The 18,411-nt window shown below is 55.5% G+C and overlaps 1 protein-coding gene across 1 annotated transcript in view; it reads right to left on the reverse strand.

Annotated features, from left to right (window-relative positions):
- The window catches only part of LOC139366107 (fibroblast growth factor 16), a 57,910-nt gene that overhangs the window by 26,762 nt on the left and 12,737 nt on the right, over positions 1-18,411 (reverse strand). The window contains exon 2 of the mRNA XM_071103207.1: positions 16,253-16,356. Coding sequence (XP_070959308.1) covers positions 16,253-16,356 — 104 coding nt within the window. The remainder of the gene's footprint in view (positions 1-16,252; positions 16,357-18,411) is intronic.

Raw genomic sequence — 18,411 nt, forward strand, 5'->3', positions numbered from 1 at the left:
GTCGGCTCTACAGAAGGCCTAATGGGAGGACCGGCTCTACAGAAGGACTAATGGGAGGACCGGCTCTACAGAAGGACTAATGGGAGGACCGGCCCTACAGAAGGCCTAATGGGAGGACCGGCCCTACAGAAGGCCTAATGGGAGAACCGGTCCTATAGAAGACCTAATGGGAGGGTCGGCTCTACAGAAGGCCTAATGGGAGGTTCGGCTCTACAGAAGACCTAATGGGAGGGTCGGCTCTACAGAAGGACTAATGGGAGGACCGGCTCTACAGAAAACCTAATGCGAGGGTCGGCTCTACAGAAGACCTAATGAGAGGGTCGGCTCTACAGAAGGACTAATGGGAGGACCGGCTCTACAGAAAACCTAATGCGAGGGTCGGCTCTACAGAAGGACTAATGGGAGGACCGGCTCTACAGAAGACCTAATGCGAGGGTCGGCTCTACAGAAGGACTAATGGGAGGACCGGCTCTACAGAAGACCTAATGGGAGGGTCGGCTCTACAGAAGGACTAATGGGAGGACCGGCTCTACAGAAGACCTAATGGGAGGGTCGGCTCTACAGAAGGACTAATGGGAGGACCGGCTCTACAGAAGACCTAATGGGAGGGTCGGCTCTACAGAAGGCCTAATGGGAGGGTCGGCTCTACAGAAGACCTAATGGGAGGGTCAGCTCTACAGAAGGCCTAATGGGAGGACCGGCTCTACAGAAGACCTAATGGAAGGGTCGGCTCTACAGAAGGCCTAATGGGAGGACCGGCTCTACAGAAGGACTAATGGGAGGACTGGCTCTACAGATGGACTAATGGGAGGACCAGCTCTACAGAAGGCCTAATGGGAGGACCGGCTCTACAGAAGGCCTAATGGGAGGATCGGTCATGCAGAAGGCCTAATGGGAGGACCGGTCCTACAGAAGGCCTAATGGGAGGACCGGCTCTACAGAAGGCCTAATGGGAGGATCGGTCATGCAGAAGGCCTAATGGGAGGACCATCTCTAAAGAAGGCATAATGGGAGGACCGGCTCTAAAGAAGGCCTAAGTTGAGGACCAGTCCAGCAGAAGGCCTAATCGGAGGACCGGCTCTACAGAAGCCTTAATGGGAGGACCGGCCCTGCAGAAGGCCTAATTGGAGGGTCGGCTCTATAGAAGGCCTAATGGGAGGACAGGTCCTGCAGAAGGCCTAATGGGAGGACCGGTCCTGCAGAAAGCCTAATGGGAGGGTCGGCTCTACAGAAGGCCTAATGGGAGGACCGGCCCTACAGAAGACCTAATGGGAGGGTCGGCAATATAAAAGGCCTAATGGGAGGGTCGGCTCTACAGAAGGCCTAATGGGAGGACCGGCTCTACAGAAGACCTAATGGGAGGGTCGGCTTTACAGAAGGACTAATGGGAGGACCGGCTCTACAGATGGACTAATGGGAGGACCAGCTCTACAGAAGACCTAATGGGAGGACCGTTCCTATAGAAGACCTAATGGGAGGACCGGTCCTGCAGAAGGCCTAATGGGAGGGTCGGCTATACAGAAGGCCTAATGGGAGGGTCGGCTCTACAGAAGGCCTAATGGGAGGACCGGCTCTACAGAAGACCTAATGGGAGGACCGGCTCTACAGAAGGCCTAATGGGAGGGTCGGCTCTACAGAAGGACTAATGGGAGGACCGGCTCTACAGAAGGACTAATGGGAGGACCGGCCCTACAGAAGGCCTAATGGGAGGACCGGCTCTACAGAAGACCTAATGGGAGGGTCGGCTCTACAGAAGGCCTAATGGGAGGGTCGGCTCTACAGAAGACCTAATGGGAGGGTCGGCTCTACAGAAGGCCTAATGGGAGGGTCGGCTCTACAGAAGACCTAATGGGAGGGTCGGCTCTACAGAAGGTCTAATGGGAGGACCGGCTCTACAGAAGGACTAATGGGAGGACCGGCTCTACAGATGGACTAATGGGAGGACCAGCTCTACAGAAGACCTAATGGGAGGGTCGGCTTTACAGAAGGACTAATGGGAGGACCGGCTCTACAGATGGACTAATGGGAGGACCAGCTCTACAGAAGACCTAATGAGAGGGTCGGCTTTACAGAAGGACTAATGGGAGGACCGGCCCTACAGAAGGCCTAATGGGAGGACCGGCTCTACAGAAGACCTAATGGGAGGGTCGGCTCTATAGAAGGCCTAATGGGAGGATCGGATCTACAGAAGGCCTAATGGGAGGACCGGTCCTGCAGAAGGCCTAATGGGAGGACCGGTCCTATAGAAGGCCTAATGGGAGGACCGGTCCTGCAGAAGGCCTAATGGGAGGACCGGCTCAGGGAGGGTCGGCTCTACAGAAGGACTGATGGGAGGACCGGCTCTACAGAAGACCTAATGGGAGGACCGGCTCTACAGAAGGACTAATGGGAGGACTGGCTCTACAGATGGACTAATGGGAGGACCAGCTCTACATAAGGCCTAATGGGAGGACCGGCTCTACAGAAGGCCTAATGGGAGGATCGGTCATGCAGAAGGCCTAATGGGAGGACCGGTCCTACAGAAGGCCTAATGGGAGGACCGGCTCTACAGAAGGCCTAATGGGAGGATCGGTCATGCAGAAGGCCTAATGGGAGGACCATCTCTAAAGAAGGCATAATGGGAGGACCGGCTCTAAAGAAGGCCTAAGTTGAGGACCAGTCCAGCAGAAGGCCTAATAGGAGGACCGGCTCTACAGAAGCCTTAATGGGAGGACCGGCCCTGCAGAAGGCCTAATTGGAGGGTCGGCTCTATAGAAGGCCTAATGGGAGGACAGGTCCTGCAGAAGGCCTAATGGGAGGACCGGTCCTGCAGAAAGCCTAATGGGAGGACGGGTCCTACAGAAGGCCTAATGGGAGGACCGGCTCTACAGAAGGCCTAATGGGAGGATCGGTCATGCAGAAGGCCTAATGGGAGGACCATCTCTAAAGAAGGCATAATGGGAGGACCGGCTCTAAAGAAGGCCTAAGTTGAGGACCAGTCCAGCAGAAGGCCTAATCGGAGGACCGGCTCTACAGAATTCTTAATGGGAGGACCGGCCCTGCAGAAGGCCTAATTGGAGGGTCGGCTCTATAGAAGGCCTAATGGGAGGACAGGTCCTGCAGAAGGCCTAATGGGAGGACCGGTCCTGCAGAAAGCCTAATGGGAGGGTCGGCTCTACAGAAGGCCTAATGGGAGGACCGGCTCTACAGAAGGCCTAATGGGAGGACCGGCTCTACAGAAGACCTAATGGGAGGGTCGGCTTTACAGAAGGACTAATGGGAGGACCGGCTCTACAGATGGACTAATGGGAGGACCAGCTCTACAGAAGACCTAATGGGAGGACCGTTCCTATAGAAGACCTAATGGGAGGACCGGTCCTGCAGAAGGCCTAATGGGAGGGTCGGCTATACAGAAGGCCTAATGGGAGGGTCGGCTCTACAGAAGGCCTAATGGGAGGACCGGCTCTACAGAAGACCTAATGGGAGGACCGGCTCTACAGAAGGCCTAATGGGAGGGTCGGCTCTACAGAAGGACTAATGGGAGGACCGGCTCTACAGAAGGACTAATGGGAGGACCGGCCCTACAGAAGGCCTAATGGGAGGACCGGCTCTACAGAAGACCTAATGGGAGGGTCGGCGCTACAGAAGGCCTAATGGGAGGGTCGGCTCTACAGAAGACCTAATGGGAGGGTCGGCTCTACAGAAGGCCTAATGGGAGGGTCGGCTCTACAGAAGACCTAATGGGAGGGTCGGCTCTACAGAAGGTCTAATGGGAGGACCGGCTCTACAGAAGGACTAATGGGAGGACCGGCTCTACAGAAGGACTAATGGGAGGACTGGCTCTACAGATGGACTAATGGGAGGACCAGCTCTACAGAAGGCCTAATGGGAGGACCGGCTCTACAGAAGGCCTAATGGGAGGATCGGTCATGCAGAAGGCCTAATGGGAGGACCGGTCCTACAGAAGGCCTAATGGGAGGACCGGCTCTACAGAAGGCCTAATGGGAGGATCGGTCATGCAGAAGGCCTAATGGGAGGACCATCTCTAAAGAAGGCATAATGGGAGGACCGGCTCTAAAGAAGGCCTAAGTTGAGGACCAGTCCAGCAGAAGGCCTAATCGGAGGACCGGCTCTACAGAAGCCTTAATGGGAGGACCGGCCCTGCAGAAGGCCTAATTGGAGGGTCGGCTCTATAGAAGGCCTAATGGGAGGACAGGTCCTGCAGAAGGCCTAATGGGAGGACCGGTCCTGCAGAAAGCCTAATGGGAGGGTCGGCTCTACAGAAGGCCTAATGGGAGGACCGGCCCTACAGAAGACCTAATGGGAGGGTCGGCAATATAAAAGGCCTAATGGGAGGGTCGGCTCTACAGAAGGCCTAATGGGAGGACCGGCTCTACAGAAGACCTAATGGGAGGGTCGGCTTTACAGAAGGACTAATGGGAGGACCGGCTCTACAGATGGACTAATGGGAGGACCAGCTCTACAGAAGACCTAATGGGAGGACCGTTCCTATAGAAGACCTAATGGGAGGACCGGTCCTGCAGAAGGCCTAATGGGAGGGTCGGCTATACAGAAGGCCTAATGGGAGGGTCGGCTCTACAGAAGGCCTAATGGGAGGACCGGCTCTACAGAAGACCTAATGGGAGGACCGGCTCTACAGAAGGCCTAATGGGAGGGTCGGCTCTACAGAAGGACTAATGGGAGGACCGGCTCTACAGAAGGACTAATGGGAGGACCGGCCCTACAGAAGGCCTAATGGGAGGACCGGCTCTACAGAAGACCTAATGGGAGGGTCGGCTCTACAGAAGGCCTAATGGGAGGGTCGGCTCTACAGAAGACCTAATGGGAGGGTCGGCTCTACAGAAGGCCTAATGGGAGGGTCGGCTCTACAGAAGACCTAATGGGAGGGTCGGCTCTACAGAAGGTCTAATGGGAGGACCGGCTCTACAGAAGGACTAATGGGAGGACCGGCTCTACAGATGGACTAATGGGAGGACCAGCTCTACAGAAGACCTAATGGGAGGGTCGGCTTTACAGAAGGACTAATGGGAGGACCGGCTCTACAGATGGACTAATGGGAGGACCAGCTCTACAGAAGACCTAATGAGAGGGTCGGCTTTACAGAAGGACTAATGGGAGGACCGGCCCTACAGAAGGCCTAATGGGAGGACCGGCTCTACAGAAGACCTAATGGGAGGGTCGGCTCTATAGAAGGCCTAATGGGAGGATCGGATCTACAGAAGGCCTAATGGGAGGACCGGTCCTGCAGAAGGCCTAATGGGAGGACCGGTCCTATAGAAGGCCTAATGGGAGGACCGGTCCTGCAGAAGGCCTAATGGGAGGACCGGCTCAGGGAGGGTCGGCTCTACAGAAGGACTGATGGGAGGACCGGCTCTACAGAAGACCTAATGGGAGGACCGGCTCTACAGAAGGACTAATGGGAGGACTGGCTCTACAGATGGACTAATGGGAGGACCAGCTCTACAGAAGGCCTAATGGGAGGACCGGCTCTACAGAAGGCCTAATGGGAGGATCGGTCATGCAGAAGGCCTAATGGGAGGACCGGTCCTACAGAAGGCCTAATGGGAGGACCGGCTCTACAGAAGGCCTAATGGGAGGATCGGTCATGCAGAAGGCCTAATGGGAGGACCATCTCTAAAGAAGGCATAATGGGAGGACCGGCTCTAAAGAAGGCCTAAGTTGAGGACCAGTCCAGCAGAAGGCCTAATAGGAGGACCGGCTCTACAGAAGCCTTAATGGGAGGACCGGCCCTGCAGAAGGCCTAATTGGAGGGTCGGCTCTATAGAAGGCCTAATGGGAGGACAGGTCCTGCAGAAGGCCTAATGGGAGGACCGGTCCTGCAGAAAGCCTAATGGGAGGACGGGTCCTACAGAAGGCCTAATGGGAGGACCGGCTCTACAGAAGGCCTAATGGGAGGATCGGTCATGCAGAAGGCCTAATGGGAGGACCATCTCTAAAGAAGGCATAATGGGAGGACCGGCTCTAAAGAAGGCCTAAGTTGAGGACCAGTCCAGCAGAAGGCCTAATCGGAGGACCGGCTCTACAGAATTCTTAATGGGAGGACCGGCCCTGCAGAAGGCCTAATTGGAGGGTCGGCTCTATAGAAGGCCTAATGGGAGGACAGGTCCTGCAGAAGGCCTAATGGGAGGACCGGTCCTGCAGAAAGCCTAATGGGAGGGTCGGCTCTACAGAAGGCCTAATGGGAGGACCGGCTCTACAGAAGGCCTAATGGGAGGACCGGCTCTACAGAAGACCTAATGGGAGGGTCGGCTTTACAGAAGGACTAATGGGAGGACCGGCTCTACAGATGGACTAATGGGAGGACCAGCTCTACAGAAGACCTAATGGGAGGACCGTTCCTATAGAAGACCTAATGGGAGGACCGGTCCTGCAGAAGGCCTAATGGGAGGGTCGGCTATACAGAAGGCCTAATGGGAGGGTCGGCTCTACAGAAGGCCTAATGGGAGGACCGGCTCTACAGAAGACCTAATGGGAGGACCGGCTCTACAGAAGGCTTAATGGGAGGGTCGGCTCTACAGAAGGACTAATGGGAGGACCGGCTCTACAGAAGGACTAATGGGAGGACCGGCCCTACAGAAGGCCTAATGGGAGGACCGGCTCTACAGAAGACCTAATGGGAGGGTCGGCTCTACAGAAGGCCTAATGGGAGGGTCGGCTCTACAGAAGACCTAATGGGAGGGTCGGCTCTACAGAAGGCCTAATGGGAGGGTCGGCTCTACAGAAGACCTAATGGGAGGGTCGGCTCTACAGAAGGCCTAATGGGAGGACCGGCTCTACAGAAGGACTAATGGGAGGACCGGCTCTACAGATGGACTAATGGGAGGACCAGCTCTACAGAAGACCTAATGGGAGGGTCGGCTTTACAGAAGGACTAATGGGAGGACCGGCTCTACAGATGGACTAATGGGAGGACCAGCTCTACAGAAGACCTAATGAGAGGGTCGGCTTTACAGAAGGACTAATGGGAGGACCGGCCCTACAGAAGGCATAATGGGAGGACCGGCTCTACAGAAGACCTAATGGGAGGGTCGGCTCTATAGAAGGCCTAATGGGAGGATCGGATCTACAGAAGGCCTAATGGGAGGACCGGTCCTGCAGAAGGCCTAATGGGAGGACCGGTCCTATAGAAGGCCTAATGGGAGGACCGGTCCTGCAGAAGGCCTAATGGGAGGACCGGCTCTGGGAGGGTCGGCTCTACAGAAGGACTAATGGGAGGACCGGCTCTACAGAAGACCTAATGGGAGGACCGGCTCTACAGAAGGCCAATTGGGAGGGTCGGCTCTACAGAAGGCCTAATGGGAGGGTCGGCTCTACAGAAGGCCTAATGGGAGGGTCGGCTCTACAGAAGGACTAATGGGAGGACCGGCTCTACAGAAGGACTAATGGGAGGACCGGCCCTACAGAAGGCCTAATGGGAGGACCGGCCCTACAGAAGGCCTAATGGGAGGACCGGTCCTATAGAAGACCTAATGGGAGGGTCGGCTCTACAGAAGGACTAATGGGAGGGTCGGCTCTACAGAAGACCTAATGGGAGGGTCGGCTCTACAGATGGCCTAATGGGAGGACCGGCTCTACAGAAGACCTAATGGGAGGGTCGGCTCTACAGAAGGCCTAATGGGAGGACCGGCTCTACAGAAGGACTAATGGGAGGACAGGCTCTACAGATGGACTAATGGGAGGACCAGATCTACAGAAGACCTAATGGGAGGGTCGGCTTTACAGAAGGACTAATGGGAGGACCGTCCCTACAGAAGGCCTAATGGGAGGACCGGCTCTACAGAAGGCCTAATGGGAGGACCGTCTCTAAAGAAGGCCTAATGGGAGGACCGGCTCTAAAGAAGGCCTAAGGTGAGGACCGGTCTTGCAGAAGGCCTAATTGGAGGACCGGCTCTACAGAAGGCCTAATGGGAGGGTCGGCTCTACAGAAGGCCTAATGGGAGGACCATCTCTAAAGAAGGCATAATGGGAGGACCGACTCTAAAGAAGGCCTAAGTTGAGGACCGTTCCAGCAGAAGGCCTAATCGGAGGACCGGCTCTACAGAAGCCCTAATGGGAGAACCGGCCCTGCAGAAGGCCTAATGGGAGGACCGGTCCTGCAGAAAGCCTAATGGGAGGGTCGGCTCTACAGAAGGCCTAATGGGAGGACCGGCCCTACAGAAGGCCTAATGGGAGGGTCGGCAATATATAAGGCCTAATGGGATGTTCGGCTCTACAGAAGGCCTAATGGGAGGACCGACCCTACAGAAGGCCTAATGGGAGGGTCGGCTCTACAGAAGGCCTAATGGGAGGACCGGCTCTACAGAAGACCTAATGGGAGGGTCGGCTCTACAGAAGGCCTAATGGGAGGACCATCTCTAAAGAAGGCATAATGGGAGGACCGGTCCTATAGAAGACCTAATGGGAGGGTCGGCTCTACAGAAGGCCTAATGGGAGGGTCGGCTCTACAGAAGACCTAATGGGAGGGTCGGCTCTACAGAAGGACTAATGGGAGGATCGGCTCTACAGAAGACCTAATGCGAGGGTCGGCTCTACAGAAGGCCTAATGGGAGGGTCGGCAATACAGAAGACCTAATGGGAGGGTCGGCTCTACAGATGGCCTAATGGGAGGACCGGCTCTACAGAAGACCTAATGGGAGGGTTGGCTCTACAGATGGCCTAATGGGAGGACCGGCTCTACAGAAGGACTAATGGGAGGACCGTCCCTACAGAAGGCCTAATGGGAGGACCGGCTCTACAGAAGACCTAATGGGAGGGTCGACTCTATAGAAGGCCTAATGGGAGGACCGGCTCTAAAGAAGGCCTAAGGTGAGGACCGGTCTTGCAGAAGGCCTAATGGGAGGACCGGCTCTACAGAAGGCCTAATGGGAGGGTCAGCTCTACAGAAGGCCTAATGGGAGGACCATCTCTAAAGAAGGCATAATGGGAGGACCGACTCTAAAGAAGGCCTAAGTTGAGGACCGGTCCAGCAGAAGGCCTAATCGGAGGACCGGCTCTACAGAAGCCCTAATGGGAGGACCGGCCCTGCAGAAGGCCTAATGGGAGGACCGGTCCTGCAGAAAGCCTAATGGGAGGGTCGGCTCTACAGAAGGCCTAATGGGAGGACCGGCCCTACAGAAGGCCTAATGGGAGGGTCGGCAATATATAAGGCCTAATGGGATGTTCGGCTCTACAGAAGGCCTAATGGGAGGACCGACCCTACAGAAGGCCTAATGGGATGGTCGGCTCTACAGAAGGCCTAATGGGAGGACCGGCTCTACAGAAGACCTAATGGGAGGGTCGGCTCTACAGAAGGCCTAATGGGAGGACCATCTCTAAAGAAGGCATAATGGGAGGACCGGCTCTAAAGAAGGCCTAATGGGAGGACAGGTCCTACAGAAGGCCTAATGGGAGGGTCGGCTCTACAGAAGGCGTAATGGGAGGACCGGCTCTACAGAAGACCTAATGGGAGGGTCGACTCTACAGAAGGCCTAATGGGAGGACCGTCTCTAAAGAAGGCCTAATGGGAGGACCGGCTCTAAAGAAGGCCTAAGGTGAGGACCGGTCCTACAGAAGGCCTAATGGGAGGACCGGCTCTACAGAAGGCCTAATGGGAGGACCGGCTCTACAGATGGGATAATGGGAGGACCAGCTCTACAGAAGGCCTAATGGGAGGACCGGCTCTACAGAAGGCCTAATGGGAGGATCGGTCATGCAGAAGGCCTAATGGGAGGACCGGTCCTACAGAATGCCTAATGGGAGGACCGGCTCTACAGAAGACCTAATGGGAGGGTCGGCTCTATAGAAGGCCTAATGGGAGGGTCGGCTCTACAGAAGACCTAATGGGAGGGTCGGCTCTACAGAAGGCCTAATGGGAGAACCGGCTCTACAGAAGAACTAATGGGAGGGTCGGCTCTACAGAAGGACTAATGGGAGGACCGGCTCTACAGATGGACTAATGGGAGGACCAGCTCTACAGAAGACCTAATGGGAGGGTCGGCTTTACAGAAGGACTAATGGGAGGACCGGCCCTACAGAAGGCCTAATGGGAGGACCGGCTCTACAGAAGACCTAATGGGAGGGTCGGCTCTATAGAAGGCCTAATGGGAGGATCGGCTCTACAGAAGACATTATGGGAGGACCGGTCCTGCAGAAGGCCTAATGGGAGGACCGGTCCTATAGAAGGCCTAATGGGAGGACCGGTCCTGCAGAAGGCCTAATGGGAGGACCGGCTCTGGGAGGGTTGGCTCTACAGAAGGACTAATGGGAGGACCGGCTCTACAGAAGACCTAATGGGAGGACCGGCTCTACAGAAGGCCTATTGGGAGGGTCGGCTCTCCAGAAGGCCTAATGGGAGGGTCGGCTCTACAGAAGGCCTAATGGGAGGGTCGGCTCTACAGAAGGACTAATGGGAGGACCGGCTCTACAGAAGGACTAATGGGAGGACCGGCCCTACAGAAGGCCTAATGGGAGGACCGGCCCTACAGAAGGCCTAATGGGAGGACCGGTCCTATAGAAGACCTAATGGGAGGGTCGGCTCTACAGAAGGCCTAATGGGAGGGTCGGCTCTACAGAAGACCTAATGGGAGGGTCGGCTCTACAGAAGGACTAATGGGAGGATCGGCTCTACAGAAGACCTAATGCGAGGGTCGGCTCTACAGAAGGACTAATGGGAGGACCGGCTCTACAGAAGACCTAATGGGAGGGTCGACTCTACAGAAGGACTAATGGGAGGACCGGCAATACAGAAGACCTAATGGGAGGGTCGGCTCTACAGAAGGCCTAATGGGAGGGTCGGCTCTACAGAAGACGTAATGGGAGGGTCGGCTCTACAGAAGGCCTAATGGGAGGACCGGCTCTACAGAAGACCTAATGGGAGGGTCGGCTCTACAGAAGGCCTAATGGGAGGACCGGCTCTACAGAAGGACTAATGGGAGGACAGGCTCTACAGATGGACTAATGGGAGGACCAGCTCTACAGAAGACCTAATGGGAGGGTCGGCTTTACAGAAGGACTAATGGGAGGACCGTCTCTAAAGAAGACCTAATGGGAGGACCGGCTCTAAAGAAGGCCTAAGGTGAGGACCGGTCTTGCAGAAGGCCTAATGGAAGGACCGTTCCTATAGAAGACCTAATGGGAGGACCGGTACTGCAGAAGGCCTAATGGCCTTCTGTAGGACCAGTCCTACAGAAGGCCTAATGGGAGGACCGGCTCTACAGAAGGCCTAATGGGAGGTTCGGCTCTACAGAAGACCTAATGGGAGGACCGGCTCTACAGATGGGCTAATGAGAGGACCAGCTCTACAGAAGGCCTAATGGGAGGACCGGCTCTACAGAAGGCCTAATGGGAGGATCGGTCATGCAGAAGGCCTATTGGGAGGACCGGTCCTACAGAAGGCCTAATGGGAGGACCGGCTCTACAGAAGGACTAATGGGAGGACCGGCTCTACAGAAGACCTAATGCGAGGGTCGGCTCTACAGAAGACCTAATGGGAGGGTCGGCTCTACAGAAGGCCTAATGGGAGAACCGGCTCTACAGAAGAACTAATGGGAGGGTCGGCTCTACAGAAGGCCTAATGGGAGGACCGGCTCTACAGAAGGACTAATGGGAGGACCGGCTCTACAGATGGACTAATGGGAGGACCAGCTCTACAGAAGACCTAATGGGAGGGTCGGCTTTACAGAAGGACTAATGGGAGGACCGGCCCTAAAGAAGGCCTAATGGGAGGACCGGCTCTACAGAAGACCTAATGGGAGGGTCGGCTCTATAGAAGGCCTAATGGGAGGACCGGTCCTGCAGAAGGCCTAATGGGAGGACCGGTCCTATAGAAGGCCTAATGGGAGGACCGGTCCTGCAGAAGGCCTAATGGGAGGACCGGCTCTGGGAGGGTCGGCTCTACAGAAGGACTAATGGGAGGACCGGCTCTACAGAAGACCTAATGGGTGGACCGGCTCTACAGAAGGCGTATTGGGAGGGTCGGCTCTACAGAAGGCCTAATGGGAGGGTCGGCTCTACAGAAGGCCTAATGGGAGGGTCGGCTCTACAGAAGGACTAATGGGAGGACCGGCTCTACAGATGGACTAATGGGAGGACCGGCTCTACAGAAGACCTAATGGGAGGGTCGACTCTACAGAAGGACTAATGGGAGGACCGGCTCTACAGAAGACCTAATGGGAGGGTCGGCTCTACAGAAGGCCTAATGGGAGGGTCGGCTCTACAGAAGACGTAATGGGAGGGTCGGCTCTACAGAAGGCCTAATGGGAGGACCGGCTCTACAGAAGACCTAATGGGAGGGTCGGCTCTACAGAAGGCCTAATGGGAGGACCGGCTCTACAGAAGGACTAATGGGAGGACAGGCTCTACAGATGGACTAATGGGAGGACCAGCTCTACAGAAGACCTAATGGGAGGGTCGGCTTTACAGAAGGACTAATGGGAGGACCGTCTCTAAAGAAGACCTAATGGGAGGACCGGCTCTAAAGAAGGCCTAAGGTGAGGACCGGTCTTGCAGAAGGCCTAATGGGAGGACCGTTCCTATAGAAGACCTAATGGGAGGACCGGTCCTGCAGAAGGCCTAATGGGAGGACAAGTCCTACAGAAGGCCTAATGGGAGGACCGGCTCTACAGAAGGCCTAATGGGAGGGTCGGCTCTACAGAAGACCTAATGGGAGGACCGGCTCTACAGATGGGCTAATGAGAGGACCAGCTCTACAGAAGGCCTAATGGGAGGACCGGCTCTACAGAAGGCCTAATGGGAGGATCGGTCATGCAGAAGGCCTAATGGGAGGACCGGTCCTACAGAAGGCCTAATGGGAGGACCGACTCTACAGAAGGACTAATGGGAGGACCGGCTCTACAGAAGACCTAATGCGAGGGTCGGCTCTACAGAAGACCTAATGGGAGGGTCGGCTCTACAGAAGGCCTAATGGGAGAACCGGCTCTACAGAAGAACTAATGGGAGGATCGGCTCTACAGAAGGCCTAATGGGAGGACCGGCTCTACAGAAGGACTAATGGGAGGACCGGCTCTACAGATGGACTAATGGGAGGACCAGCTCTACAGAAGACCTAATGGGAGGGTCGGCTTTACAGAAGGACTAATGGGAGGACCGGCCCTACAGAAGGCCTAATGGGAGGACCGGCTCTACAGAAGACCTAATGGGAGGGTCGGCTCTATAGAAGGCCTAATGGGAGGACCGGTCCTGCAGAAGGCCTAATGGGAGGACCGGTCCTATAGAAGGCCTAATGGGAGGACCGGTCCTGCAGAAGGCCTAATGGGAGGACCGGCTCTGGGAGGGTCGGCTCTACAGAAGGACTAATGGGAGGACCGGCTCTACAGAAGACCTAATGGGAGGACCGGCTCTACAGAAGGCCTATTGGGAGGGTCGGCTCTACAGAAGGCCTAATGGGAGGGTCGGCTCTACAGAAGGCCTAATGGGAGGGTCGGCTCTACAGAAGGACTAATGGGAGGACCGGCTCTACAGATGGACTAATGGGAGGACCGGCCCTACAGAAGGCCTAATGGGAGGACCGGCCCTACAGAAGGCCTAATGGGAGGACCGGTCCTATAGAAGACCTAATGGGAGGGTCGGCTCTACAGAAGGCCTAATGGGAGGGTCGGCTCTACAGAAGACCTAATGGGAGGACCGACTCTACAGAAGGACTAATGGGAGGACCAGCTCTACAGAAGACCTAATGCGAGGGTCGGCCCTACAGAAGACCTAATGGGAGGGTCGGCTCTACAGAAGGCCTAATGGGAGAACCGGCTCTACAGAAGAACTAATGGGAGGGTCGGCTCTACAGAAGGCCTAATGGGAGGACCGGCTCTACAGATGGACTAATGGGAGGACCGGCTCTACAGATGGACTAATGGGAGGACCAGCTCTACAGAAGACCTAATGGGAGGGTCGGCTTTACAGAAGGACTAATGGGAGGACCGGCCCTACAGAAGGCCTAATGGGAGGACCGGCTCTACAGAAGACCTAATGGGAGAGTCGGCTCTATAGAAGGCCTAATGGGAGGACCGGTCCTGCAGAAGGCCTAATGGGAGGACCGGTCCTATAGAAGGCCTAATGGGAGGACCGGTCCTGCAGAAGGCCTAATGGGAGGACCGGCTCTGGGAGGGTCGGCTCTACAGAAGGACTAATGGGAGGACCGGCTCTACAGAAGACCTAATGGGAGGACCGGCTCTACAGAAGGCCTATTGGGAGGGTCGGCTCTACAGAAGGCCTAATGGGAGGGTCGGCTCTACAGAAGGCCTAATGGGAGGGTCGGCTCTACAGAAGGACTAATGGGAGGACCGGCTCTACAGATGGACTAATGGGAGGACCGGCCCTACAGAAGGCCTAATGGGAGGACCGGCCCTACAGAAGGCCTAATGGGAGGACCGGTCCTATAGAAGACCTAATGGGAGGGTCGGCTCTACAGAAGGCCTAATGGGAGGGTCGGCTCTACAGAAGACCTAATGGGAGGGTCGGCTCTACAGAAGGACTAATGGGAGGATCGGCTCTACAGAAGACCTAATGCGAGGGTCGGCTCTACAGAAGGACTATTGGGAGGACCGGCTCTACAGAAGACCTAATGGGAGGGTCGGCTCTACAGAAGGCCTAATGGGAGGACCGGCTCTACAGAAGACCTAATGGGAGGGTCGGCTCTACAGAAGGCCTAATGGGAGGACCGGCTCTACAGAAGGACTAATGGGAGGACAGGCTCTACAGATGGACTAATGGGAGGACCAGCTCTACAGAAGACCTAATGGGAGGGTCGGCTTTACAGAAGGACTAATGGGAGGACCGTCCCTACAGAAGGCCTAATGGGAGGACCGGCTCTACAGAAGACCTAATGGGAGGGTCGGCTCTATAGAAGGCCTAATGGGAGGGTCGGCTCTACAGAAGGCCTAATGGGAGGACCGGTCCTGCAGAAGGCCTAATGGGAGGACCGGCTCTACAGAAGGCCTAATGGGAGGGTCGGCTCTACAGAAGGCCTAATAGGAGGACCGTCTCTAAAGAAGGCCTAATGGGAGGACCGGCTCTAAAGAAGGCCTAAGGTGAGGACCGGTCTTGCAGAAGGCCTAATGGGAGGACCGTTCCTATAGAAGACCTAATGGGAGGACCGGTCCTGCAGAAGGCCTATTGGGAGGACCAGTCCTACAGAAGGCCTAATGGGAGGACCAGCTCTACAGAAGGCCTAATGGAAGGACCGGCCCTACAGAAGGCCTAATGGGAGGACCGGCTCTACAGAAGGCCTAATGGGAGGACCGGCTCTACAGAAGGCCTAATGGGAGGACCGGCTCTACAGAAGGCCTAATGGGAGGACCGGCTCTACAGAAGACCTAATGGAAGGGTCGGCTCTACAGAAGGCCTAATGGGAGGACCGGCTCTACAGAAGGACTAATGGGAGGACCGGCTCTACAGATGGACTAATGGGAGGACCAGCTCTACAGAAGACCTAATGGGAGGGTCGGCTCTACAGAAGGACTAATGGGAGGACCGGCCCTACAGAAGGCCTAATGGGAGGACTGGCTCTACAGAAGACCTAATGGGAGGGTCGGCTCTATAGAAGGCCTAATGGGAGGGTCGGCTCTACAGAAGACCTAATGGGAGGGTCGGCTCCACAGAAGGCCTAATGGGAGGACCGTTCCTATAGAAGACCTAATGGGAGGACCGGTCCTGCAGAAGGCCTAATGGGAGGACCATTCCTACAGAAGGCCTAATGGGAGGACCAGCTCTACAGAAGGCCTAATGGAAGGACCGGCCCTACAGAAAGCCTAATGGGAGGACCGGCTCTACAGAAGGCCTAATGGGAGGACCGGCTCTACAGAAGGAGAGGAGAGGATGGGAGGGGAGGGTCGGCTCTACAGAAGGAGAGGAGAGGAGAGGAGAGGAGGGAGGAGAGGAGGACAGGAGGGAGTAAAGGAGAAGAGAGCAGAGGAGGGAGGGAGGGAGGGAGGGAGGGGGAGAGGAGAGGAGAGGAGAGGAGGGAGGAGAGGAGAAGAGAGGAGGGAGGGAGGAGATGATAGGAAGGAGGGAGGGAGGAGAAGATAGGAAAGAGGGAGGGAGGAGAGGATAGGAGAGAGGAGAAGATGGGGGAGGGAGGGAGGGAGGGAGGGAGGGAGGGAGGGAGGGAGGGAGGGAGGGAGGAGAGGAGAGGATAGGAGAGAGGAGAAGATGGGGGAGGGAGGGAGGGAGGAGGAGAGGCGAGGAGAGGAGGAGAGAATATGTAGAGGCGGGAAGAGGAGAGGAGGAGTGTTTAACTTACCGACCCATAGAGCTCTCCTCTCTCGTTCATGCCCAGGTAGAGTCCTGCGTCCACTCCTCTAATACTGACCAGCCCTACAGCCAGACTGATGAACTCTAGGATACCTAGAGAGGACAGAGACAACACCTGTCAGAGATATAGACCAGCCCTACAGCCAGACTGATGAACTCCACGATGGGGCGGACAGAGATATAGACCAGCCCTACAGCCAGACTGATGAACTCCACGATGGGGCAGACAGAGATATAGACCAGCCCTACAGCCAGACTGATGAACTCCACGATGGGGCGTACAGAGATATAGACCAGCCCTACAGCCAGACTGATGAATTCCACGATGGGGCGGACAGATATATAGACCAGCCCTACAGCCAGACTGATGAATTCCACGATGGGGCGGACAGAGATATAGACCAGCCCTACAGCCAGACTGATGAATTCCATGATGGGGCGGACAGAGATATAGACCAGCCCTACAGCCAAACTGATGAATTCCACGATGGGGCGGACAGAGATATAGACCAGCCCTAGAGCCAGACTGATGAACTCCACGATGGGGAGGACAGAGACAACACCTGTCAGAGATATAGACCAGCCCTACAGCCAGACTGATGAACTCCACGATGGAGAGGACAGAGATATAGACCAGCCCTACAGCCAGACTGATGAACTCCACGATGGAGAGGACAGAGATATAGACCAGCCCTACAGCCAGACTGATGAACTCCACGATGGAGAGGACAGAGATATAGACCAGCGCTACAGCCAGACTGATGAACTCCACGATGGAGAGGACAGAGATATAGACCAGCCCTACAGCCAGACTGATGAACTCCACGATGGAGAGGACAGAGATATAGACCAGCCCTACAGCCAGACTGATGAACACGATGGAGAGGACAGAGATATAGACCAGCCCTACAGCCAGACTGATGAACTCCACGATGGAGAGGACAGAGATATAGACCAGCCCTACAGCCAGACTGATGAACTCCACGATGGAGAGGACAGAGATATAGACCAGCCCTACAGCCAGACTGATGAACTCCACGATGGAGAGGACAGAGATATAGACCAGCCCTACAGCCAGACTGATGAACTCCACGATGGAGAGGACAGAGATATAGACCAGCCCTACAGCCAGACTGATGAACTCCACGATGGAGAGGACAGAGACAACACCTGTCAGAGATATAGACCAGCCCTACAGCCAGACTGATGAACTCCACGATGGAGAGGACAGAGATATAGACCAGCCCTACAGCCAGACTGATGAACTCCACGATGGAGAGGACAGAGATATAGACCAGCCCTACAGCCAGACTGATGAACTCCACGATGGAGAGGACAGAGATATAGACCAGCCCTACAGCCAGACTGATGAACTCCACGATGGAGAGGACAGAGACAACACCTGTCAGAGATATAGACCAGCCCTACAGCCAGACTGATGAACTCCACGATGGAGAGGACAGAGATATAGACCAGCCCTACTGCCAGACTGATGAACTCCACGATGGAGAGGACAGAGATATAGACCAGCCCTACAGCCAGACTGATGAACTCCACGATGGAGAGGACAGAGATATAGACCAGCCCTACAGCCAGACTGATGAACTCCACGATGGAGAGGACAGAGATATAGACCAGCCCTACAGCCAGACTGATGAACTCCACGATGGAGAGGACAGAGACAACACCTGTCAGAGATATAGACCAGCCCTACAGCCAGACTGATGAACTCCACGATGGAGAGGACAGAGATATAGACCAGCCCTACAGCCAGACTGATGAACTCCACGATGGAGAGGACAGAGATATAGACCAGCCCTACAGCCAGACTGATGAACTCCACGATGGAGAGGACAGAGATATAGACCAGCCCTACAGCCAGACTGATGAACTCCACGATGGAGAGGACAGAGATATAGACCAGCCCTACAGCCAGACTGATGAACTCCACGATGGAGAGGACAGAGATATAGACCAGCCCTACAGCCAGACTGATGAACTCCACGATGGAGAGGACAGAGATATAGACCAGCCCTACAGCCAGACTGATGAACTCCACGATGGAGAGGACAGAGATATAGACCAGCCCTACAGCCAGACTGATGAACTCCACGATGGAGAGGACAGAGATATAGACCAGCCCTACAG

This window comes from Oncorhynchus clarkii, chromosome 14 (assembly GCF_045791955.1).
Source record: "Oncorhynchus clarkii lewisi isolate Uvic-CL-2024 chromosome 14, UVic_Ocla_1.0, whole genome shotgun sequence".
In the NCBI taxonomy this organism is placed as follows: Eukaryota; Metazoa; Chordata; class Actinopteri; order Salmoniformes; family Salmonidae; genus Oncorhynchus; species Oncorhynchus clarkii.